General features: G+C 41.0%; 5 protein-coding genes and 1 long non-coding RNA gene across 7 annotated transcripts; 4 read left to right on the plus strand and 2 right to left on the minus strand.

The window, feature by feature from the left end:
- The first annotated feature begins 316 nt into the window (after positions 1-316).
- Positions 317-2,031, plus strand: LOC6556534 (gram-negative bacteria-binding protein 3). The gene has a single exon (XM_001983829.3). It carries the CDS (start codon positions 508-510, stop codon positions 1,960-1,962), a length of 1,455 nt encoding a protein of 484 aa, XP_001983865.1. The 5' UTR covers positions 317-507; the 3' UTR covers positions 1,963-2,031.
- A 153-nt stretch (positions 2,032-2,184) lies between these two features.
- On the plus strand, positions 2,185-3,003 carry LOC6556538 (50S ribosomal protein L7/L12). Its single transcript, XM_001983828.3, has 2 exons — positions 2,185-2,251; positions 2,317-3,003. The coding sequence occupies exon 2, from the start codon at positions 2,328-2,330 to the stop codon at positions 2,874-2,876; it is 549 nt and encodes a 182-aa protein (XP_001983864.1). The 5' UTR covers positions 2,185-2,251; positions 2,317-2,327; the 3' UTR covers positions 2,877-3,003.
- Positions 3,004-3,853: 850 nt separating this feature from the next.
- LOC6556541 lies at positions 3,854-5,940 on the plus strand. Its single transcript, XM_001983827.2, has 3 exons — positions 3,854-4,126; positions 4,848-5,006; positions 5,066-5,940. The coding sequence occupies exons 1-3, from the start codon at positions 3,898-3,900 to the stop codon at positions 5,938-5,940; spliced, it is 1,263 nt and encodes a 420-aa protein (XP_001983863.1). The 5' UTR covers positions 3,854-3,897.
- A 43-nt stretch (positions 5,941-5,983) lies between these two features.
- LOC6557112 (valine--tRNA ligase) lies at positions 5,984-9,324 on the minus strand. The gene is made up of 4 exons (XM_001983826.2): positions 9,166-9,324; positions 6,907-9,098; positions 6,210-6,839; positions 5,984-6,138 (listed from the first exon to the last, which is right to left on the minus strand). Exons 1-4 carry the CDS (start codon positions 9,266-9,268, stop codon positions 6,088-6,090), a joined length of 2,976 nt encoding a protein of 991 aa, XP_001983862.1. The 5' UTR covers positions 9,269-9,324; the 3' UTR covers positions 5,984-6,087.
- A 155-nt stretch (positions 9,325-9,479) lies between these two features.
- Positions 9,480-10,480, minus strand: LOC6557120 (elongation of very long chain fatty acids protein 4). The gene is made up of 4 exons (XM_001983825.1): positions 10,317-10,480; positions 10,080-10,242; positions 9,845-10,016; positions 9,480-9,787 (listed from the first exon to the last, which is right to left on the minus strand). The coding sequence occupies exons 1-4, from the start codon at positions 10,478-10,480 to the stop codon at positions 9,480-9,482; spliced, it is 807 nt and encodes a 268-aa protein (XP_001983861.1).
- Positions 10,481-21,855: 11,375 nt separating this feature from the next.
- Positions 21,856-22,716, plus strand: LOC116806456. 2 transcript variants are annotated; one of them, XR_004365634.1, is made up of 2 exons: positions 21,856-22,090; positions 22,160-22,716. It is a non-coding gene; the product is annotated as an uncharacterized LOC116806456 (long non-coding RNA). The 2 variants fall into 2 exon arrangements; XR_004365633.1 differs by having other exon boundaries at positions 21,856-22,086.
- Positions 22,717-26,153: the final 3,437 nt, after the last annotated feature.

Genomic DNA, 26,153 nt, shown 5'->3' on the forward strand with positions numbered 1-26,153 from the left:
GGGTTTTCTTATTTTTTTGTTTTTTTGTTGTTTTTGTTTTCACTAAACTATAAACATTTTTATTTATTTTTTATTGTTTTTGTGTTGACTTTTATGTAAATGTTTTCTAGACAACTACGATTGCTGCTGAGAGAAGCAGTCGATCTGCAAACTTAACATTCTCGTAGCAAGCTTTTAACAGCTGTTTCGCAGCTAATGCGACCTTTTCCAAACGATCTGGCATCGTGCTCATTTAAATACATATTCAAAACATCGATATTTATTTAAAAACAAATACAAATTAATTGTGATGCATAATAATGAGTGAGTGTGTGTTTAAAATGATATGCTCAACGATCAAGGTTGAAAGCGCAATAATTCAATACTATGGGAAAATACCAATTAATTCAAATTTAATACAAACAAACAAAGAAAAAAAAACCGGTTTTTTGATAAGCATGTCTGATTTTTTTACGATTCTGATTCCCATGCTCGGCTTTGTGCGCATTTAAGATTCTCTGCTTCGACATGAAGCACGCTGTACGCTTGTTATTTGTCTGTGGCTATTTGCTGGCTCTGGCAATGGGCTATACGGTGCCCGAGCCGAGATTTGATGTGTTTTATCCGAAGGGATTTCAGGTATCCATGCCGCATGAGGAAGGAATCACATTGTTCGCCTTCCATGGCAAGCTGAACGAGGAGATGGAGGGCTTAGAGGGTGGCACCTGGTCACGTGATATTGTCAAGGCGAAGAACGGACGTTGGACCTTCCGAGATCGGCAAGCGACGCTCAAGCCGGGAGACATAATCTATTACTGGACCTATGTTATCTACAACGGCCTGGGTTATCGCTACGACGACGGCGCCTTTACTGTGACCGGTTATAGTGACAACACTCAAAATACTCCCATTGCAACGAGCACCATACGAGTTCCGATTGAACAGGATATTGACATCAGGATCAACGAAAATTGTGTGAAGCCCAAGACACAGGTGAACGGAAATCCGACTCGTTGTATGAACCAATTGATCTTTGTGGATGACTTCAATGGCGGCAAACTAGATGCCTCCAAGTGGACGGTGGAGCATCGTTTCTCCGGCGTGCCCGACTACGAGTTCAACATCTATCTGAATGATGCAGCCCAAACATTGAGTCTCTCCGATGGATATGTTGATCTTCAGGCGCATTCGACGAAAGCGCTGCTCAAACAGAGTCTGGACTCCAAGTTGGATTTGGGCAGCGGATGCACTGGCATAAAAGATACAGCGGATTGTGTACGCGATGCCAGAAATCGACCGGACAGATTGCCACCTATTGTCTCTGCTCAGTTCTCTAGCAAACTGAGCTTCAAATATGGACGCGTTGAGGTGCGTGCCAAGATGCCCCGTGCCAGGTATCTGCTGCCGCAGCTGTGGCTGCAGCCCAAGGCGAATGTCTACGGCAAAGATGACTATCAGTCGGGTCAGCTGAGGATTGCGTATGCTCGGCAATCGAGTGACGGAGCACACTTGGATTTGTATACGGGAGCAGTGCTTAATGCCAAGGAACCTTTGCGTTCGGCGAAACTGTGTCACAAGTTGGGCTCCGCCGACATCAGCGACGACTGGAGCGATAGCTTCCACAATTATACGTTAGTGTGGACGCCACGAGAGCTCAAGTGGTATGTGGATGGCAGGGATGTGTGCACCCAGGGCAGCGAGAAGGGCGCATTCAGTGAGACGTCGGTGACCAATAAGCCGCTTCCGAATGCGGATGAACTGGAGAAGGGCACGGGCCTTGCTCCGTTTGATCAGGAGTTCTATTTGACCTTTGGTCTGGGCGTTGGCGGGTTTAATGAGTTCTTCTTCGATGTGAAGAAGCCGTGGCATGAAGAGCACCCACAAGCAATGCGTGATTTCTGGACTTCGATCAAATCACAGAAGGATCAGTGGCTGGAACAGGCACAGCTCAAAATCGATTATGTCAAAGTTTATACTGTATAAATATCATTTCTAAACTCAATTTATAACATTTCTTGTGTATTTAAATAATAAATATGAAAACAATTTCAATTACTATGGTTTTTTCATAATTAACTAAATATTTGATAAGAAAAGTTAAACCATTCTTTAAATTTCGCCGTTTTAAATTTCGATAGTTCATTCGAAAGCACGGTCACGCTGTCGTTATCGATAGTAGTGTGAGCAACAGCTGTGCTTTGATTTTTGGGTAAACTGTCATCACTAGTGCTCACATAACCCTCTGCGGCATTTACCAGTTAAAAGAACACAAGTAAATTAAATAACACACACAAGTTTGGACGATTTTCTAACATAAAGCACATTTCACACTTGCAGCCAAATACAGAATGCAAGTCACACGTCTTGTGTTGCGTCAACTTCGTCGCCAAATCAACATACAGCGTCAATACAGCGCTGCTGCCCCCGCCGCTGCTCCCTCTGCCGGGTCAGCCGAGAAACTCGTACCACCCGCTCCAGAGGGCGCTGCAAAGCCACCAAATGCCAAGCTCGATAATATTGTGAATAATATTGCGATGCTCAATTTGCTCGAGGTGGCCGAGCTGAGTACACTGCTCAAACAGAAGCTAAATCTGCCCGAGGCAGCATTTGCAGCGCAGATCGCTGTTGCGCCACGAGGAGCTGCTGAGGATGAGGAGGAGGCGGCTCCCAAAAAGGTGCAAACTTCGTTCAAGGTGAAAATGGTTAAATTCGATGAGAAACAAAAGGTGGCGCTCATCAAGGAGGTGAAGAATCTGCTCGAAGGCATGAATCTGGTGCAGGCCAAGAAATTTGTGGAAAGTGCTCCGACAATTGTCAAGGAGGATATCCCCAAAGAGGAGGCCGAGAAACTGAAGGAAGCGTTGACAAAGGCGGGCGCTATTATTGAAATTGAATAAGCTACATCATTTTTGATATATATAAATAATTGTAATTCAAAATCTAGCAGAGCGATTTGCTGTAAATTTAATTAAAAGAATCAAGCACTGCAATTTGCTGTAAAGTTAACGGTAAATGATAAACAAATCGCACATGACTCAATTAAGAACTGTTTATTTCAGGGCAGCTTTGTTGCAACTTTCTACAATTTCCGGCCACTTTTACCTTTTGCCTGAATGGGTCTAACTATTAATTAGTAAAAGCAGCTGGCCTTAATTAGTGCGACATTGTTAATTCAAGTCGTGTGTAGTTCCCCACGTTCCCCAGGCAGCTGCTGTGGTGAAGATGCAAATAGAATAATGCATGCTGCACCGCTAAAGCACCGTTACATCATATTGTAATAAAGCACGAGTTTCAAATTGTGATTGTTGCTCTTGTTGTTATTGTCGGCTATAAATAAATGCAAATTGAGCGTTAGATCAATGTTTAAACAATGTTTAATATACGAAAAGAAAAGTAAACAGCGCGCACTTTCTACGATCGGTGGGGCGAATCAAGCGATGATTATCCACGCGTGTTCCTAAATTATGTATTTGTATCACTTTCATCGTCCCATTGATTTTCATTTTGTTTACTGTCATTTTAAGAATGCTCTTAAAAGATCAGCCCAACGATCGAGCCTAACTAACTGGCTATGCGTGAGTGCTCCAAATATTTGCAGCCATCGAAATAAACTACACACGATTTACGCGCTGCATTTGCCAGCCTCCCCTTCCTCTCCTTTTGGGTGAAATGCTCTCGGAGCATGGCAATGGTATAGGAATGGAGAGGGGGAGATGGGGGGTGTGGGTAGGGGGGGTTCGCATCGGTGTCTTTCAATTAGCACCTGCGTCTCAGTACGACACAGTAAACCCGAGAGCTACGCTCATACACTGCTCAGTCTGAATCGAATCATAGACGCGTCCAAGACGTTTTTCGTCTTCTCCCGTAGAATTAGTGCGAGAAAACCGAAAGTGAAGTGGAAACTGTTTCAATCAAGCCATGTCGAAGCGTACACATTCCACGCATATTTTGGGCATTGTGGTCATCTTCTTCAGCAGCTACATTCTGGGCATTTATAGTGCGGCACGTGCGACCAGCCAACTTGGGTTTTCAACAATGCACAATGAGAGTTGGACACTCAACGACACACTACTGGATAGTCTTGAACATGAGCTGGTGGCGGGAGCGGGAAGCGGTGTTGCCCGCAACAATTCCAGAAATCCTCGCTGTAAGTAAACGTTTGTTGACCGCTCTTGCTTTGGGCCATTTGCGTCTTGAGTGGCAACCGTTTGTTTTTGTTGCCGCACCGCTTCATGATGGATTTATGTATGTGGGTCACATTTCAATTATCACCCAGTTCCGTGCTGGACTCTTTAGTCTCAGGCGTGCTCTGTGTCATCGCTTGACAACATCGGCTATCTCGGCTACCATCGAGCTTATCTCCATTTACTTGCTATCACTTGTAATGACCCCCATATTTCTCTTGAAATTTCACCTATATTCAAATATACTAAATTATCAAATTTAAAGTCGCAAAGAGCAAGTTGATAACGTTTAAAAATGTGATTTTTCAAGTCTTGAAATTATTTTCTTGAGCCAAGCCTCAAGCGATTTATAGCTGAAACTTAGTCTTTAAAATTTATGATAAATTGAACTTCAGGATCTGTTCTTACTGGATTACTATAACAGGTTTAATTGATCCAAATTCAACTATTTAAAAGTGTTTCTTTAAATATTTTTAAAAAGTATTTACAAAGAGACTTATAAACAGTTCTACCATTTCCAGAAATTAGTTTTACATGAAATTGAAAGCCTTGTTCGAATTAAGTTTGATATTCAAAAAATATTTAAGCAGAGAGATTTTCATAGCTCATTAACAATTTCTAAAATTAAGTTAACATATGTATGTAATTAGAAAATTTCAAGCACTGACACGCAATCTCTTTCAGGGTTTCCCTTTTACACCATCGGTCGCTTCTCCAATGACATTTGCCGTGGCAACAACCTGTTGATGGGCACGTGCGCCATCCGTGGGGAGTGTACCGATAATAATGGTGTTGCCGCTGGCAGTTGCTCCACGATTACGAGCCAGGCCGTCTGTTGCATCTGTAAGTTGAACTGAATACAAATTACAAATTGTAAATGTTAATCAGATCATGTTTTTCAGACCAGCGAACTTGTGGTGCAAGCACCAACTTCAATAATACATATTTCTACAACAGTAACTATCCGGCACCTTATTCCGGCGGAGGACGTTGCACGATTGTTGTTACACCGCCGGATTCAAGTATTTGCCAGCTGCGAATCGATTTTCTGGCCCTGTCACTGGCTCCACCGAGTGGCGATGGTTTTTGCAGCACCGATGCTTTAACCATAACCGGTGGCGCCTCCCAGGTGCCTACCATTTGTGGCGAGAACTCTGGCCAACATGTCTATGTTGACTTTAATGGCGAAAGTCCCATCTCCATCACAGTAGTCACCTCGGGCGGCTACACATTCAATCGTCAATGGCAATTCCAGATACGCATGATGGGCTGTACATCGGCGACCTTGGCGCCCGCCGGCTGTCTGCAGTATCACATGACCCCGAGTGGGAATATTGCGAGCTTTAACTATGTCTCTGCCGCTTCCTCTGCCCTCAACTCCATTGGAGTGCAGGGGACGCGACAGTTGGCCAACATGCGCTATGGAATCTGCATACGCAAGGCGACGGGCATGTGCTCCATCACCTATGGCCAGGTTGGTTCCGATGCCTACTCATTTACGATGACAAATGATGTGGGCGCCGTGGATCCGGCGCTGCTTGCCACATCAGCGGTGCAGAGTCAGGATTGCACAACGGATTACCTTATTATACCAGCTCCGGTGCAGGCTGGCGTCAACATGCCCAGCGATCGGTTCTGTGGATTGGGTCTGGTCTCGACAACAACTACGGCGAAACCATTTGTCGTTTTCGCAGTGACGGATGCGAATGAAGAATTGGATATATCGAATCGTGGCTTTTACTTATCCTACTCGCAAGCTGCTTGTCCAGTGTTATAGATTGGATTACAGATAATGATAACTACAATAAAAGACTTACAACTAATTGATATAGAAATAAATTACTTTATAATACGTATTATATTTAGTTTAGTTCTTTTAGCATTTACTGTACATAATTTATCTAACAGATTCGGATGATTAGAACTACGCTGCCATCCGTATAAGACTATCAATCTCAGCCTGTAGCTCCTTGATCTGCAAATGACCAACAGTTAGCAAAACTCTGATCGATCGATCTATAGATAATAAGTAATTAGAGATCTTACCCGATGGTTGAAATGCAATTTGGTTGCTTTATCGGCCATCAGCTGGAAGGCTTCGTTGTCAACACGAAGTCGATACTTTTGCAGCTCGTTGTTCAACTTTTTCAGCTTCTTCTGGTTCTCGTTCATCATTTGAGCCCGCTTCTCTGCCAGCGCCGTGTATTCCTCGTTCATGGTGATGCCAAAGGAGCACAACGCTCCCGCCGTGGAAAAGAAGTTTAATTTCTTGGAGAATTTGGAATCCTCATTGAGCAGTTCCAGTTCCACATTCGTGCAGCGAGTGAGCACCGCAATTTGCTTCAGATGACGTTGCAGTATCATTTCCGCCTCCTCATTCTGAGCGAACAGACACAAATTAGGTGCGTGACGTTTGCTGATCTGATTGCGACTCTTCACTTGCCGAATGATTGTGCAGATGCCGACAATATCGGCAACCTCGGCCTGCAGCTTGGGATCCTGATACTCCGACAGATTCAGTTGTATGTCAAGCGGCACATGCTGCAGAAGCTCGGAGGCGACGAACGGAGTAAACGGCATCATTGCCTGCAGTCCCCAGCTGAGGCACGTTGTCAGAGTGGCCACGTTGATGTAGGCGTCATTGCTGCGACTGCTTATAGCCGCTTTGGTCGTTTCCTACAAAAGATATGGTGAATATTTAATATATATCTATTATAATTTATATGCCATCGTAAGAACTTACAAGATAAACATCGCATAGATTTTGATAGAAGAAAAGTTTTAGGGCCGATGTGGCCATATGGAAATTGTAGTTAGTGGAACACTCGGAGCATATGGCAAGCGTCTCGGCCAGTCGTCCAATGATCCAGCGATCCCATATGCTTAGCGTGACGCCCTCCATGGTCTCGAACTCATTCAGACTGATTCCGAGACTTTGGGCAGCGCCCAGTGTGAATCGCATTGCCTGCCAGATCTTGTTAAGGAACAGCTTGTTTGTGTGGCAAGCGGCCACATCAAAGTTGATGAAATGATTCTTGATATTGTGGCTGAGCAACGTGAAGCGCAACGCATCCGTGCCGCATTCCTGGATGCCATTGGGAAACATTTTAGTTAGCCCTTCCGTTGAGGTTTTCAGTTCGTTGGGGTTCAAGATGCCAGCATCACACGATTGCTGCAGAACTGCTTTCAGGCTGTCCAAGCTGGCGCCCTGCACTACCTGCTGTGGTGAGACAATGTTGCCGAGACTCTTGGACATCTTGCGTCCCTGGGCATCGCATACAATCCCATTGAGCAGGATGCGCTGAAAGGGCGCCTCACCGGTCAGCTTAAGGCCCATCATCATCATGCGTGCCACCCAGAAGAAGATGATGTCGTGGCCCGTCTGCATTAAATCAAGCGGATACACCTGTTTGTACGTTTCATTGGGCCAGCCAGCGACAGAGAAGGGCAGCAGCGATGAGGAGAACCAAGTGTCCAGCACATCGACATCGCGACAGAGTCGCGGTTCTTTGGTGTCCAAGATGCGCGATGCCTTCTCGCGCGCACTCTCCTCATTGAGGGCAGCAACCCAGCAGCTTTTGCCATTGGCGTCAAAGGCCTCGTAGGCGGGCACCCGATGACCCCACCAAAGCTGCCGCGAGATGCACCAGTCCCGCGAATCTTCCAGCCAACGCTCCCATTCCAACTCAAAGTTGGCGGGCAGAATTTGCAATCGTCCGCTTTTCAGCTCGGAGAGCGCAGCCTCCGCCATCGATTTTGTTTGGAGGAACCACTGTGGCAGCAACATGTACTCGATGATGTCCTTGGAGCGCGAACAAACCGGCAGCTGCATTTTGTGTCCGCGCACCTCGCGCAACAGCTGCAGCTGCTCCAGTCGCTCCACGATGCGATCGCGTGCCTCGAAACGAGGCTGGCCCTGAAACTCTGGATACGCATCGAGGATGTGTCCACTCTTGCTGAACACCTGTCGTCCGTCCAGCTTGTGCCGATTGGCCAGCTCAAAGTCGAACCTGTCGTGCGCTGGCGTCAACTTAACGGCACCCGTTCCAAATTCCTTGTCCACAGCAATGTCAAAGATCAATGGAATTGTGTCCTCGCGAAAGGGATGCTTCAAACGGACTTCTTCCCTATTGCGATATTTGCTGTAGCGTGGATCGCTCGGATGCACAGCAACTGCAACATCACCGAGAATAGTCTCTGGTCGTGTGGTGGACACGACAATCTCCTCGGGCGTGCCATCCGCTTGGGTTTCGCCATCCACAATGCGATAGGCAAAGTCAAAGATGCGTCCAAAGAGCACCGTTTGCTCGTAGCCTGGCACAGTCACCTCAGTGGGTTCCTTGATCTCCACCGTGTCCACCTCAATGTCCGAAATGGCCGAGTTGAGGGCACAGGACCAGTTGACCAACGAGTTGCGTCGCTTAATCAATCCCTCGTCGAACAGGCGCTCAAAGGCCACATTCACAGCATCAGCCTGCTGTTTGTCCATCGTAAAATACTCACGCTCCCAGTTGAGCGTGCAGCCCAACTGCTTTAGATCCTGTACAATGCCGGCTCCCTTTTCAGCCTTCCATTTCCAGACTTCATCCAAGAACGCCTCACGTCCGATCTCCTGACGCGTCTGACCCTTTGTGGCAGCCAGAGTACGCTCCACGACAGCCTGGGTGGCTATGCCGGCATGATCGGTACCCGGCACCCACTCGACATTGTAGCCCAGCTGTCGATGCTGCCTCGCAATCACATCTTGAACGGTGGCCATCAGAGCGTGCCCCAAATGCAGATTTCCCGTCACATTTGGTGGTGGCAACAGCATACGGTATGTGCCACGCTTGCAGGTGCTGCTCGACTGTGTCGCGGTCTGTTGTTCTTCACGTGTCCAATACGCCTGCTCCACTTGCTTTGGCTGGTAGCCGGTTGCCAAAGATAATTTCGCATCTGAGAGTCAACTTTTTAGCCGGCAAAAAACACATTTTTTGTAAATGAAAAGCGTATTAAAACTCACCTTTATCTGTGCTGTAGTAAAGTGCGCTGGTTATATTTCGCAATTTTGGCTGGCATAACTGTTTGTGTTTGACTAGATTGCGAGTAACTTTTATAATTTGCATTATTTCAATTCTGTGGGGCTTCAGCCGTTGTTGTTATGTCAACTGGTATTTTGTTGGCAGTGTGTACACAACTTTTCAAATTTCAAAAAATCAACACAAACTCGAACAGCTGATTGCTAATGCTGACTGCGATAACTATCACATTTTGCTATCGATAACTGTGAAATGAGCGCGCGCACAATTCAAACTCATTGTTTCATTGCTTTAAATTTTATTGGTATTTAATGCACTTCTCGCCATTAGCTATTGTATATTTTTGTGCATAAAAGCGTGCAAAGAGAAAGAGAAATGAGAGCATATAAGCAACTCCCGTATAACTCAGCCAGGGCTGGTATTCGCAGCGGTTAACAATCGCCTGTGCTCCCCAAGCCAAACCCAGTGCAAACTGCAGCATCTGCAGCACAGTTAAGTAACGCTTCCACCAAAGGTACGGCTGCACCCGAGGGCCCAGAGCACTCAGCGAGTAATATCCATACATAATGATGTGCACAAGCGAATTAATTATAGCCGGCACAAACGCTGCAAGCGGAAGCAAATTAGCCAAATACTTTTAGTAAACACAACAACAAAACTTACTGGATCCCGTGGGTATCCATTTAACAACAATCCAGCAAATGACAAACATCGTGCTATGATGATAAACATGCAAAAAAGTTAATTGCGACCACTTCTTCCGCAATATAAAAAATAGTGTATCGGCAAACTCCAGAATTTTTGTGATGTAGAACCACCAAAATGCGCTGGCAATCTAAAATGAACAGCATCGCTTGATGTTTGACGTACTTAAGGGGGGTGGAGTAAACAAACTTACACGAATTTCATTTGGATCGTAGCTCAGCTTACACGGCTGACATTGTGTGCTGTAGTTCAAAGCCCGCGATGCCGTATAGAGTTCCCGGCAAATGTGGGCATTCAGCATGGCCATCAGCAAATTGTAGCAGAACAATGGCAAACGAAGCTGAAACGCTTGGCGACTGCAAACAGAGAGACAATATGATGAAGGCGTTTGATATCCCATCCCACAGCTATTTGGATTTCACACACCCACCTGGCCATCCATTTGGGCGCTAAATGCACCAGCAGTAAGTACAAGGCCAGCACACTGGCCGCATTCCATGGTGATGAAACCATGGGCCAAGATTGTGTCCGTTCATCTGCCAGCTCGGCAAATGGATAACTGTCCAGATAGTCAGCCAGAGAAGACCAGGTCATGTCTTCGTCGTATATTATAAGAATGCCAATTGGAATTAAGTCTGCACTGGCTTTTTATTATATTTGCCAAAACTATTGATGCGTTTAAATGCCGACAGTTCGTTGTTAGATCTGTGATTTCTTTAATTAAAAACCTTGCAATCCAAATGGAAGCAAGCTTTTTGTTTGACCCCTCGAGCGAGTCAAGCGTAAACAGCTTATGGGTCACTTGGCAAATGCTTCTCCAAGATTCCACATAAGCAAACATATTTTAGTTAGATATTTGTTTATTATTTGTATGTGTTTTTGAAAATTTACAATACACTTGAGTTTTGCATTGCATTGACCTCAAGTTGAAGGTTGAGTTGACCTTTCCATTCAGCGAGTGCATTCGTTTAATACATATTAAATATATTTTCATGCATTTTCTTTGGCGCCCCCAGCCACATTAAAAAGTGCAATGGGCGGAACAGATGAATAACAGGTGAAAAAGTACATACGTGAGTGGAAAATATAAAGCTAAAATGTTAAATAAACATTTGTCTAAGCAGCACAGCACAGCAGTACTGAATGAGACTTGCATTGCCAAAATGCGCTACTCAAACCGAGCATTTCAATTTCCCAAATGCTTTCGAAAACGCTTGACAACACTTATTGTGTTCCTTCGAATTGTCTCGTGCTGTCAGACAATGGGCTGATTTTTGGCACGGGTTGAGCATTCGATGTGTGTTTACCTAACCAGCAGACAATGGCGCCATAGAAACAACAACAGTGGCAACAAACATTGCTGCCAGAATCCTGTATGCCCAGCAGTCAGCCAGCTGTTGTACTTTTTGCAGGTCCTTTGGCCTTTTATTCCACTTGTGACTTTGGCTCCATTTTCTATTATTGTTTTCTTTATTTGTATTACTGTACGTGTCTGCACCTTAGGGTACTTTGTGCTGCCTTTCCTTTCGCCTTTCTTATGCTGCAACGGGAATAAACTGTCTATACTTGGTCGTCCTCTTGAGCAGCTGCGTCCAAAAGCTGTTACTCAAAGGGTTAGCACAAGACAAAAACATTATACATACTCGTACTTATATTTTATTTCTAGCACCAATAAAACGCGATTCAGCAGACAGAAAGAAAGAGCAGCAGCATCTTTACTCCTTTTGCTGATTTGTATCGTGAAAGAAAAATGTGCCCGGCAGCAAAAGTCAATTTTCATTAAAATAACGACACTGTTCTCGGTTGCCACAAAATGACAAATTCTGCATATTTATGTGTACGCATACTGTTCCCGCTCACTGTGTTGCGGTTAACCGTTCGGCTCTGCTTATCATCGGTAAGAGGAAGCTGTTCTCATGTCCTGCGGCGGCTTCCCTGCCCCCAGCAATGTTTGTGCTTAGGTATGCGTGTAATTAAGTTTGCCTGAATTCAGGGCTGCAATGAAAAGGTAAGACAATAGTTCCTAACGTATACCTAACAGATACTTAGCTAACCAGATTAATCTATAGATAGTTTTAAGCCTGTGTTTTACGATTTAAAGTCTGTATTTAAATTTCACATATCCTGGCTTTGCATCCCTGCGCAAATTCACTCATACCTTTGGGGCATTTTGAACACACTTTTGCGGCAACATTTTTTTTGATAGATTTACCCGTCGTTCTCGTTGATGTCATTTTGCTCTCATCATTTTCCTCACACCTCCATTTTCTGCAACGTTAGCTCTGCCATTGCTACTGACCGTTGTTGTGGTTAAGAGGGGATCATCCAAAGAGAGGGGCATGGAAATCCCTCGGCCAGGACACGGGCCAGTCAGTTTGAGTTTATCGCGCCGACATTTTCGCCCCACGTGTCCTCCACGTGAGTTATTAAATAGATTACTGTTTTGTGTTCAGGGGGCTTTGCATATGCAGAATGTGTCACCGAACATGTCCTCCAATTCACAATCACAAGTAGAGAGAGCTAGTCATTCACACACACACACACACACACACACACATATACATATACACAGTCAGAGAGAATGACCAATATGGCAACATGCATGAGCGATTTATGAAATTGAGTTTCAGTTTTGTCCACTGTGCTATTTATATATGTATCCAGACTATGAAACGATTCATCATATTATTAAGAAAAAATTAAATAAACAGAGTGTATTTAAATTAGCAAATAGAGCTAACGAAATTTCCATCTTTCCATGGAAAGTTTAGAGATATGTAAAATATTTAAATTATTTCGCTAGAAAAATTGCATCGAGTCTTTATCAATTCTTTAAATTTAAGCTTAAAAATTTAAGAAAATAACAGCTTGAAAATTGTAAAGACATTGATTGATAATTTTATATCATTTAGGATTATTATTGCATTGAATAATTTAGTTTTCCATAGATCCCATAACAGAAAATCACTCCATCATTTGTCACTAACTAAAGGACATAGTTCAGCTGGATTGGGGTCAGCAATTGCTGTCACTGAAATTGTCAAAAAGCAAGTTGTTCCCTACCTTTTTATCATTACTTCTCTTTTTGTTTTTTTTTTTTTGGAATTACTCCTTCATGTTGTTTGTTGTGCTTCTTGTTTGTTTGCTGCGCTTTGTGTGCGAATCTTGTATTGAAAGCGGATAGAAGCCAGGTCAGTGGCTTCGCTGGCGATGTTGGTTATTGGTCATCCATTTTCAACATTGCACTTTGCCATCATTTCCAGCAGTTTCCTGCTCGTGTCCTGCACGTATCCTTCTCAAGCTCAATGGAAAATGTCGCTGTATTAAGAAAGCATTTTGAAAACTGTCTTAAAGGATTTATTATTACTTACTATTGGTAGCTCCATCAATGTTATATTTGTTGCTGCTGTTGCTGCTGAATGCACACATAAGTTGCATAAGCTGCTTTCCAGAGCTGTTTCGCAAAAGTCTTTGTTATTATTATTGTTTTTGGTTTTGTGTATCCAATCTACTTGTCTGAGTCATTTTTTTCGTAATTTCGTTTTCGTTTTTTAGTTTCTGGCTTGGTGCAACTGTGCGTGGTAAATTGTGCAACATATTTTATTTGTGGGTTTCCAGTTTTGTTGAGTTGAGACAACTCGAATAGATCGTCTTATTTATCTTTCCATATATGTTCGTTGCCACCCAACCCATCTGGTATTCCATTTACGCAGCCTTTGGATGCCTTTTGCGTTGTCACAACACTTTGATACGCGTTATTTACAACACATTTGTCTTGGCTTCGGTTCAGTTATCTGTTCAATGGATGCATTCAGGCATCAGGGTAAAGGCAACAGACGAAAGACGACAAATAACCAGCACCAGGTGCTCTGTATTTCGTATCCTTATTGCATTTTTCTCCTATTGCTACGAGTTGGTGACTCATTTGAGGAATTTCTTCTTTTATTTGCTTCCGAAAAGAAATGCATTCAAGTCTATTAGTGGCTCTCAGCTGATAAGCTTTTTAAATTTAAAATAAATGCTGTGAATGGTGTATTCTTATAGATATTTTTACTAATGGAGCAGATTTAAAACATATATTTATAGCTTGCAAGATCTCTTTTGCGATATCTACCATAAATAAGCAGAAAACTATTAATTAGTTTCATTTCTGTTCATTCACTTTGCCAAAATAAAGCCGAATGTTTATTGAACTAATTTGAATTTATGTATCACATTAATTTTCTCAACCATTTAACTATTTTGGGGATTAGTTTAATCAATTGCCAATTTGTCAGCCCAAAGTGTAATCTTGGGTTAATCTTTGGGAAGCCGCAAAATTGAAGCTACAAGCTGGGCAACAGGACCCTCTTCACTGTACATCAAGCTCTTGGCAAGGATTTTAAATTTGCGTAATGAATTAAATTAAGTTAAGAAAATGTAGAAAACCTTCCTACAGCAAAAACAACAGCAACAGAATATTAATTGCATTTTAATGACTTCATTTGGTCGAATATTTTGCAAAACACAAAAGCCATTAAACTGATTAGTCAATCTGCCATTGACACCTTAGGGCGCTCAGCACACAAGCAAGCCAAGTTGCAGGCGGAGAGATTCTCAGAAAACAATATCAAATACAAGAAAGACCCACTTACTTCTTGTGTGCACAGTGTGTGTGATTTTCTGTTCAATGTGAGCTGTATCGAATATCTGGCACATTGGCAGATGTGGGACTTGCTTTGAAGCGAGCAAAAAGTAAATCGAACAATTGGCAGTTACACAAAATAAGTTGAACGTTGCCTGTGGGGCGAAATAGCCGACACAGCATATAAAACTAATACTCCTAGTTGGCAGCTGACCGCTAGCAAGCCACTAGCAAACCACATAGCAGAAGTAAGAGCACTCCCAACCAACAGGACCAATGTACAATAAAACAAGTGGCATACAACTTCTTCTTCTTCTGTGGCACTCTCGGCGACGTTGCTTTTGCCATAAAAATGCCCGTAAAATGGTGAAACGAAAATCAGTGTTTAATTAAGTTATAAAAATATTTGGCTCATTTGCGCTGTCGGCCAACACAAGGATTCACTTGTCTCTTGTCTTGACCCAAATTGGCCGAAATCCACTTTAATTGCTTGTATTTCTCGCATATTATTGGTAATGAGCGAATCTTGAATGTGGCCATAATTATGATTGACGGTAAAGCTTAATGAAAGGAAAATAAATTTTAATATAGTTTATCGACACATTCCAAATAAATTTCAATTCCTTAAGTTGTCAAATCTGCAAAATCTGCGAAATAATAAAGTAAATAAAATAAACTCTAAGTAAACAACACACTTTTAGTCTCTTTATACTATTTGTTATATATCTGCAAAGTGATTGCTCTGGGAAAATTTGAGATAAGTTATGGCAAGTCAAAGTTTGAACTCGTGTCTAAATGAATGCACTTCCCAACCTATGAGTCATAAACATATGCGGTTATCGATTTACAAGAATGCAAGTTTGAAAAATGATGTTGCCTTTTCGTGTTTTGTTGCCATTTATTTTATTTATTTGGTTCTTTGTTTTGTGTATTATGAAATTGTGCACGAGCGCGTGCCAGATATTTTACAACTTCTTTATCCGTTTCCTTATGTGTAATATGTGCATCCTTAAGCAGATTTTCCTAAGAGATACAGCCACACACACACACAGACACACAGACTGAGCTTGGGCCCACAAGTTTCAAAGCCGGTGTCTGCTGCAGCATCTTTGCAACTTTTGCAGCATCGTCGTCTTTGGTTGCTACTCTAAAAAATATATCTGGGAAAATTCCGGATGCAAGCAACTATTCTAAGCCCCATGCGTCACTGTGCGTGTCTGTGTATATCTGTGTGTGTGTGTGTGTGTGTTAGTTTATGAACCAGTCTATTGTTTTGTGGCTGGGAAATCCAAGCCCCGCGAGTGCATGAGAAATGCTTTTGCCTGCTGCGCTGCGTTTGCACAATTTGCAGCAATTCTTAAATGCTTTCCTAATGCATTGCTGAAACTGCTGAACAGGGGCATTGACCAGACAACCAATTGCTCGTAAATCTCGGCTGCTTATCGAAAGCACACATTACAGAGAGAATTATGCCAGGCGGTGAATGTGTTCTCCTAATATGCGTTTGCCTCTCGATTTCGCCCGGTTTCAGCTAACAAAACGGTCGCATAGTTTAGATGCTCAAGTATATATATGCTTTGATTACTTACACAAGTCGCAGATATTCTGTTTACTGGAATGAAATAAATAACTAGGATTAATTCATTGGCTTGGGGGAGTCCAAATTGCGTAATTACGCGCAACATGCGAAGTGTGTGATTAGCCAATTGGGCAGATCACATTCAAAATCAAAATTGAATTATGCTGCCGGCAACCAAAGATAATTAGATTGATGATTACGTTGACGATGATTATTATGTTATGGTGTTAGAGGTGTTGGGGCTGAGAGGCTGTTGTGAGGTGTGCGACTAATTGTTTCGCTCTTTGAGAATTAATTCGTTGCTAATTATTGACTAACATGTGCACAATAAGTGCAATTAATGCTATGCAAAGACAACAAACAATAAATAAATACAACAAATGCAGTCGGCAATTAAAATTACATGCGCATTCGAACTTTGCAATTTTCTATTCTCGCTATGTGTCATTCTGTATTTTTTTTTTGTATGCATTTAATTAAATCGCCAATAGATTTTAAATTGGTTGGCATTTTGGCCGTTTTGCGTGCTGATGCGCAGCCAAATAACTAAATATAGTTTGTATTTGAAAACTGAATTGACTTCAATTTGCGAGCAAGTAATTTGCATGTGTCTAAGCCAAGCGGCACATTGTTGTTAATTGAGTGCATTGAATTGCGCGAATTTCTAAACATTTACGATCCCATTTATAATTGGAGTTTCGATGCTGCAAACATTTAATATGCCAATCAGTAATTGTTTTGTTGCAAATTTAAATAGTGAGCTTAAGTGGTTTAAATATGAAATGAAAACATAAAATAACTCGTAACTCGTAACAAAAGCAGCTTAAGAAACCATCAATATATTGACTGAACAACGCTAACGAAACTAAACGCAAAAACCACAAGCTGAACAAGAGACGCCGACAAGAAGCTTGGCATTCGCGAAATGGCGATAGCAACAATGTAAGTCGCATTTGAAACAATCCACTGAATGAAAGCTGTTGCCATCAACAGCAGCGCCATGTTTTTGTTTGTTTTTTGTTTGCCAAGAATTCATTGCATACTTTTGTGCGCGGCCGGCAAATGACATTTGCAATGAGAAGAAAATTGCGCCATAAACTTTGTTTTCTTATTTGATTTTTAAGGTTTTTTCGTCGCACACTTATCAAATTACAGGGTTAGAACTTTGTGACTTTTGCATTTGAATCGCGGCTGCAGCCATTTGGTTTCTATACACTTCCACACGGTATACTAATTTGGTCGTGAAATCGGAGTAAATATCTCTATAGTGCATATCTTCAGGGAATAATATCTATAATTTGTAGAAATTGCATAAGCTGTTAAGAAAATTCGTCTATTCATGTCAAGCAGGGTATATACAAGTTGAACAATATATTTTGTTAGCTTTTGCCATTTTGCCATATTGCTGCTTATTTTGGGTGGATAATGTTGTCAACAGCGGAGTTGAAAAAGTTTTATTCTACCTTTGCGCGGCATCTACTCTATGCGAGCATCACAATAAAAAACAACAAGTTATTACCATTGCTTTTAGTAGTTTTTATAACTTTTACGACTTTTTAATAAAGTTGCAATGCATTTCCTTGCCGCAAGGTTGGCTGCTGCCGCTGCCACGGCCGCTGCTGTTGGTTGCAGTTTGAACCGAAGACAAAGTTTCATAGCTCGTGGTTGCCTCGTGGGCAGAGTGGATGGATGGGAGCAGTTAGTGAATGTTGCTTGTAATTTAAGCGACACACAGTCACCCACAATGTGACATGGACTCTTGGCAAGTACGACACACATGTTGTCGCTGCATTTAAGGCTTAAAGACCAGCTCGCTGACGGCCTAAGCCCAAACCACAAAAGACAAACAGCAAACAATAGTTCGGCAGCAGGCCATACCCAACCAGAACCTAATAATTACAACTTTCCAGTGGTAAGAATGCTAATTTGTCAAATACACACACAAACACACCATGGAGCAGTTGCTTGCGATTACTCGAATGTTGGCCAAAAGTTTGGCTTGCAATTGCAACTATAATAATAATAACAACTACCAACTGTAAAGTCTGCTTGCCAAATACATTTCCCATCACTTTTGTTTGCTTATATTCCTCATACGCCCCGCGCTCCCATCTCCCACTACACATTTCACTGCTGTCCGCTGTTGTAACTTTTGCCCACTTTTGTTACATTTTACGATTTGGCCACAAAATGTCAAACCGAAACCAAAAGTTATGTGTAAATTATATGCATGCCTTTACTTGTTTGTACACTGTGTGTGTTGTTGTTGTTGTTGTGCGTGTGCTTTTTGTTTTTCTTTGCTGCATGAGAGAGAACAACTAAATGCATTTGACGGGCTTGAAAGTCAAGCGTTCTGCGCATAAACTTTGATTTTTATTGCAATGCTTTGCAGCTCTTGGGGATTTTGCGTTTTGCATTTACTTCCGTTGGAGCTACATTAAAATAGAACAGAAACTCCTTTTGACAAGCTGCTCTATCTGATTTTTGTTATTTTTTAAGGAAAAGGGCATCCGTCAACAAGTCTTCATATCGTATGCTAACGCTTAGCAACCAAAGTCGACTTCCACGAATCATTTATTATTATTGTACGCTTCGGGGAAAACTCTGAGTTTTTATTTCCACCAGATTGGGTTTGTTTTACAAAGTATAATGGTTTGCTTTTTAAATCAAAGCACTGCTTTGCATCCTTTCTTCAAAGTTTGCACGCACTTTGGTTAGAACAAAAGTTCTGCTTAAAGTAATAATTGCGCTTGCGGTATCGTGCACACACAGACAGACACACTTACACACACACAGACACACACACACACGCACACACACAGACATACTCAGACACATGTCTGCTATACGCTATGGTTTTAACAGGGCACTTAAAGGACGCGCATAAGGATCAACGCATCGGCAGCTGTTGCGGCTTCGCTGAACGCTTGAGGCGAAGGGCGTGACGCTGAAAACCGCAGCCTGCAACACATTAGCAGCAGCAGCAGTAGCAGCAGCAGCCGCTATAATAAGACAGCTCGTTTGTCTCACTCCGCCTCCCTCTCTTCGTCCTTAGCCGCTTGTTAACTTTTGCTCATTTGTGCATAAGCGCCCTAAATGCATAGCCCTTCGCACAGACAGAGGATGCAGGTGCTAGCAAAGTTTCAACACGGTTATAAGTCAACTTAACAAGTGGCAGTAAACGCATCTCATTTTGCCGCCTGGGCAAGTTTAAAAACGGAGAGACTGCATCTCCTGAAATTGAACAGAATATGGCAGCAATATTAAGTAAATAATATATATTTCACTTACAGCTGTAGCCAACACCCGACAACTAAAGTAATTAAAAAACTTTGCCATGAACAAGAATGCGATGAAAATGAGTACCTCGATTCAGCTCGAAAGCTTCTTTTAATGAGCATTTAAAAGAATATCGGAGCATACTAATAATAAATACATTTGAGTGTATCCAGCGTGTCTGTTACAACGAGCTTAACTTGCAAACGGCCGTCGATTATCGCTGCCAACTCATTGATGGTCTTTTAAATTACAAAAATTAACGAAGTTTTATATTCAACTGTATTCCGAGAAAAACATTTCTGCTTGCAAATACAACTTTTAATAAAAACTGTGTTTCAAACAGCACAGCTGACAGTACGGACACGGCGAATCTGCCTCTCTGCAAATGAATATCGATGGAATTCAAATTTTGGCTGAGTATAAAAAGTACTCGATAAAAACATATTTAAATTATATGAAAACAATGTGAAATCTGAGCTGTTTCATAATTCGTATTCATATTGGAAGTGATTTCTTAAATATATTTATTTTTCGAGTAAAATAGCTGCTTGATTTAATGAGATATGTGATTTGCTGATGATTATTAATTTTAAAATGAAATTGAATTGTTATGAATAAAGGGAAATTGAATCTAAACTGTTTCTCAGAACACAATTGAGTAACTGTAGCGTGTATCGTTACCCGCATTGAAGTAGTTTCACATTTTACACATTCACATGTACGGGTAAATATATATATATGTCTGAGTGGGCGTGGCATGCCAAAGGGCTGATGGCCGCTTAAAGTGCATGCCAATCAGGTTTTGCGCCCATCAATGAAATGTAATTTCATTAAAAAACCATCGACAGTCAAAATGTGAATGTGTTGTTCGTTGGCAGTTCTACGTGTATAGTTAGCACAAAATTGGCAACGGCTTAAAATTGTCACCACAAATTTTGGTTCGGAAATTTAGCAGTTTAGCTGTTTTGCATTTTGCATTAGTTAAATACATGCAAATTTCCAACTGTCAAGCTGTCAATGCTCAAAATGATTGCTACAAATTGTCAGCATAGAACTGTTACGAAGCTCAATCGAAATGCCTGACAATCAAATATGCTCGAGCGTAATTTAGGTAATTACTCAATGGTATTGATGTACTCGCACATTGCGTGTCGGAAATACCTGTGGTCATATCCGGTGCAGCGACAACAAAGTCAAACGGAGCTCGTAATGATATCAATTCAGGGTAAGTGCGAGGCTAAAGAGCTATATTACACAGATGTATCTACATAATGATTTCTGTACAAATAAATATGCCATATTGTGTTCAATTCACTCTACAAACATTTTATGTTTGTGATATAACATATTTAGAAATAAAGAAAATACATTTCCATCGATTGTCAATTAATTTCAAGCCCCAAGTCAGCAGCTCGTTTCTTTCTCAAATGATATAGAAAAAGAAAACTTCAATTATTGGCTTCTGTTTCGATACTCTAATGTGATTCGTGGGCGCCATTCAAACTCACTCTCTTTTTCAATTGTGGCCTCGATTCTAGCGAAGTGCAAAGTGTGAGCATCAAAGACATTTGGCTCGGCTTCCTCGCAAGTCGCAAGTTCCTGCTGCTGCTGCTGTGTGTCGCTGCCTCAATCAATTTCAATTTATCAATTTTTACAATCATCTGATTTTATCAATTTTATGGCGCATTTTAAGACCGCACACATAGACAGACTCGGGCAGTGGGCTGCGGTCCCGATGTGCCCACGAAGAAAAGGACATGCTAAGGAAATTCGACTGACATCGACACATCGAGAGGAGGAAGAGAAGGAAGTGAACGGATCCACACAGTCACATGTCAATAAAACCAACAAATGCCGCTGGTACTCGGCAACCACTTGCCTTCTGCCATTTCTGCTGTTTTTACTTATTCCATTTGCTCACTCCATTTTCCCTTCTCCCTTCCCATCCCTCTCTCTTCTACGTATGCAAATAAGCAGTTTACAGACATTCTTTTATTGTTATTGCTATGCATGTGCGTGTTAGTTGTTGCGGTTTCCCTTATGTAACCTATTTTACTTGCCTTTCGCATTTGTTGGCTCTGTTTCTGTTTTGCGTGGGACACACTCAATCTTGGGCAACTGTGGAGCTTTGTGGAACTTTGCTTATTATTCATACGCCATGTTGAAGCCTAAAGCGCTTAATAACCTGGCAACGCTTTAATATCACATTTACTTATTAAATAACTTTTGTTTCCATTTTTTTTCTGGCTGAAAGACCATTTGTCTGGTCAGCTTTTCAAATTTAATCAAAAGTTATGATAATCTAATCCAATGTAAAATTCGCTGTGTTCTGCAATCCGATTTCAACTTGATTTATGTAACTCCGGCATTATAAATGAACAATTCAATGGCTTTTTAAATGAAATACAATTCGTGTATTGAAAAAATCTTCATTATGTTGTAAATATAAATTTCGTTACGAATACTTGTTCATACAAAAACAGTCCTGTATCCGGATGTCTAATTTTAATGAAATTAGCATGAAATGGAAACTGAAAACAGGCCACATGTATCTTTCCCATTTCAACAGCCGCAATTAACGCATAATTTGTAGCCAAGGCATCGTCACTTGGCTCGATAGCCTCATTTGCTTGATATGCAAAAGAGATGGATAAAAACTGAAAGAGAGCAACCGCGAAAAGCAGAATGTGATGGAAGCAGAGAAAGGAGGATTTGGTAGTAGGTATTAGGAGCGTCGCACTAATTAAAGTCAACACTTGTTACTATGACCTCATTACACGCAAATCTGCAGGCAGGCAGGCTACTATCGTTTGAATTACCAAACAGGCTGCGTGACTTGAGGGGTGGCAGTGGTGTACGGTGCAGGGCGGCTTCGGGGTGGCAAGTGGCACCTGGTGATTTTCTTCGGTTTTGTGGGGCTGTTTGGACTCACTTTGTCTTTGTACACCCGATACTTTTTCAAGTTCATTAGGGTAATGAAGCAACCACAGCCCCCTTGGACCTGAGACCCGGGCCTCAAATAACACTAGAAGTAAGCATGAAAAATATGCAACGAGCTGTGGCAAATACTAGGACTAGTAGTGGAAAAATGGCGGAAAAACAAAGTTGAGTGTACTTTACTTTATGGACGCCCATAACTATGTGCCTCGTTGCTGTTGCTGTTGCTGTCGCTGTCGCTGTTGCTACTGCTGTTCTTGTTTTTTGTTATTTTACTTTTGCTTTTTGCATAATGAATGGACATAAACACGGCACAAAGTTTTTCACAGTTTTGTGTAGAGGCGCACATGGCCTTCATTCTACTCAAACACACAGTGTCTGGGGCGATTCGCATTAAAGTTTTGCCTAACAGCTGTTCTCGTTTATTCTATTGACCATCGGCTCAATTTTCATTTAGTTTAATGCTCCACCTGTCATGAATATCCGACAATTTTGAGCCAATTAACTTAATTAATATTAAACTTGTTGGCTTGGTTGACGATCTTTGTCTTGAGAGAATTTTATATTAAAATTTGTGTAAATTTAAGTTCATTTAAATTTTGTAATTTTTTTTTATTATATTTCATACATTTTTTTTATTTATGTTTAGTACAAAACCTGGCAACGTTTTGCGGCATTTAAATTTAAACGTACATAAATAATTCAGGGTATTCACTAACGTTCAATTCCATCATGCAAACTAAGCTGGAAAATTGCATTTGCCACTTGTTGTTGGTTGCCTGCCCGTTGACCGATTGATGGCTGAAAATAATATTTGCAAATTTCGCATTGCTTTAAATGTGCATATTTATGAGGCAGTAGCAAAACCAAAATGGTCTGGCAGCCATAGCGTCAGACTGACAGCATATTAAGTATGGCGAAAACAATTTTATATTTCGAATTCGACTGGCACAACGAATGCGGAAAAATACAACAGGAAGCAGCAAGGACAAATCTTGTTGTTGCTGCTGTTGCTGTTGTTGCGGTTGTCTGCATCATTGCATCAAATTTTGTGCGCATTTGTCATTTAAGCTGGTTGTGCATTAAAATGTGCTTTATTTATAATTTTGATTGTTTTTAGTTGTAGTCAAGCAAAATGACTCAAAATAAATACATATTCAATATAATGTCACTGCCGAAAACTAACTATGCGAAATGATTGTAATAATTGCTTGCATTGCATAGAAATTAACTTTATAGCCTTGATTTGTGCTCGGTCCGTTTGCCAATTAGCCCGAAGAAATTAAATATAAATAAGAAGCACCAACACGCTTGACCCGTCTGGCACCTTGAAAGCAAACAGTCTGAGCCCAATTCACATTCGGCAGCTGCTTGAGAAAACTGGCTGCTTGCAAGCATTAAATATAAATTAGGCCAAGACAGGAGAAAGGTCAAAGACAAAAGGCAAAGGCAAAAAGAACAATAACAGCAACAACTAAAGTTGAGTATAAAAAAAAACCTTGCATGCAAATGGCCTTTGTTATTTCTGTGCTTTTGACAGCCAAAAGGATAATAATATTGATTGCGGGATAGGTGTAGGTGAGTTCTGTTTACGGTTTTGTTTGTTTGTCGGTCAAGTTGCCAGGACAACGGCATTGAAACGTGCCCTTTGTCTTTACTTACCCTCTGTGTGTGTGTGTGTGTGTGTCTACGCGTGTATTTGTGTTTGTGTGCCTCTTCTAATGGCATTTTAATTGAAGCAGAAAATTCAATGAATAAACAAGGAGATAGTTTCCCAGAGAGCAAGAGTTTTTGGCCCTGGCAAAAGTTCACCATGCGGAAAAGGAAATTTTCTAATTGATTTCAACTTTTGCGTCATTATGAATATGGAATATATAAAAGTTTGTCTTGCATGCGGCTGTTTAAATGACTCAATAAGTACGTAACTAAGTTTATTTAAATTAATGGGTAAACTTGTCATTTTCTTTATTTTGCATATTTTTGCTTAGCTTCAAATTGTGTACATGACATTACTTAGTCATTAAATATTAAAATTAAATGCTCAACTCAACTTTGACTTAAATGATAAAAGACCTAATTCGCTCTGTTTGGCAGAAGCTATTCAAATTCTACAATCTTAACAAGATTATTGCACTTGAAGATACGCTGTTAAGTTTTCGAATATGCTGTAAATAAATATATTCAGTGGAACTCTTATTCATACTTCAGTATACTTCTGATTCAGACTACTCAAAATTCTTGGTACAGATTGCAAAAGCGGTCGCTTGACATTTGCTATACCCTTCAAAATTTTGGTATTAGTCAGTATTGATTGTATTTTAATTAGTCAGCACACATGACTGCAACTAGTCCGCTTATCACAGGACACATGCACGACTTACAGCGTCCATTGGTTTTGTAGTTGTATATTCAGTTGGAAATAGATGTGGTTGAGCTTGTAAACTTGCTGCTTGTGGCTGGGAAACACACGTGTCGGGCGATTGCATCGGTGGCCAACCACACAGACAGCTCATTACTTTAAAGACTAGATCCAATTTATGTCTCATTGCATGCCTTGGTTAGTTATACAGCTCATTATGCTTGTGGGTGGCTGCCGATGAATCTTGGCTAACAACCAGCTAGTTGTATTCTAAATTTAAGGATGTCTGGCTGTCAATAGCTTGGCCTTAACTGGTAACTGCAACTTGACTACGTTTAACAGCCAAATTATTGTGGCATTTGTAATTAAAGTTGCGGGTGACATTTTTACCAAACCAGACAAACAACCTGAGTTCAAGCTGCGTGACTGCTGCCCTTTTGGAGGCAAGTGGGTGCAATAAGTTATGAGTGGTGGGTGTAGGTGGTTATGCCTACCAAAAATTGCTTTGCCATCGTAGTTTAGTGGTCAGTGAAATGCTGGCTGCTTTGAGCAGGGCCGCTTTTAATTTAAAATGTACGTGACTTGTTTTAATTAGGAACAGCCAAAAAAAAAAAAAATTTATGGATATTTTTTGTGGTACTTTTCGCTGTGGTCTAGGATGCCATATAAATGTTGCATGCTCCACAGTTTGCCTATGTTTTTTTTTATATGGTACTTTATGGACAAATTTCGTCAACTTTAATGTTTGTCAAATAAATAGGCTTACTGGGAAAATTGTGCAAATGGCGCTCCTTAAAAAGGAATTACTAGATAATTGTAATTTTAATAATAAAAAAGAACTATAGCATGGTAGTAATTTGTTTTTACTGTTTAAAAATTATACTATTCATTAAGCACCATGCATATTAAAGATGAAAAAGCTCATGGAAATGTTTGCTTATGTTAAGCAAATGAGGTTATATAGCCAATTAAAAAGGAATTTAAAGTCAAGGGTAATTTTAATAGACAAACTTTGATATGATAGTTTTTTCTTTTAACGATCCTCTTTAATACTTTTCATTTACCAGCAAACAGATTAAATAAAGATCACAAAGCAATTGAAAATTTTTCGTTATGTTAATCTCATAAAAATATTTCATCACTTAAGCTATAAGATTTTAAAATATCCATTCAGCTCAATTTGCGGTTAAGATGTTGTACACTTTTATGTTTATAACGTGTGCATAAGCGGGGACTTAGCAAAACAGTAACAAAAAACCAAAACAACACATGTAAAAGGCAAAGCTGAGTAGCTTTTTGTTAGCGAAAAATCGACTTATTATATTCACAAATTTGCAAGTGCTTTGCACAAGTTTACCGATAAAACGGCAAAACAACCGCAGCCACAACAACAACAACAAAAAGTGGGTCAGCAACAGCAGCAACAACTGCAATGAGTTTGTACTTGGCCAGCTGTCGATAAAAAGACGAAGAAACTTGTTAAATAAGA

Source organism: Drosophila grimshawi, unplaced genomic scaffold (assembly GCF_018153295.1).
Source record: "Drosophila grimshawi isolate 15287-2541.00 unplaced genomic scaffold, ASM1815329v1 contig_44, whole genome shotgun sequence".
NCBI classification, from domain to species: Eukaryota; Metazoa; Arthropoda; class Insecta; order Diptera; family Drosophilidae; genus Drosophila; species Drosophila grimshawi.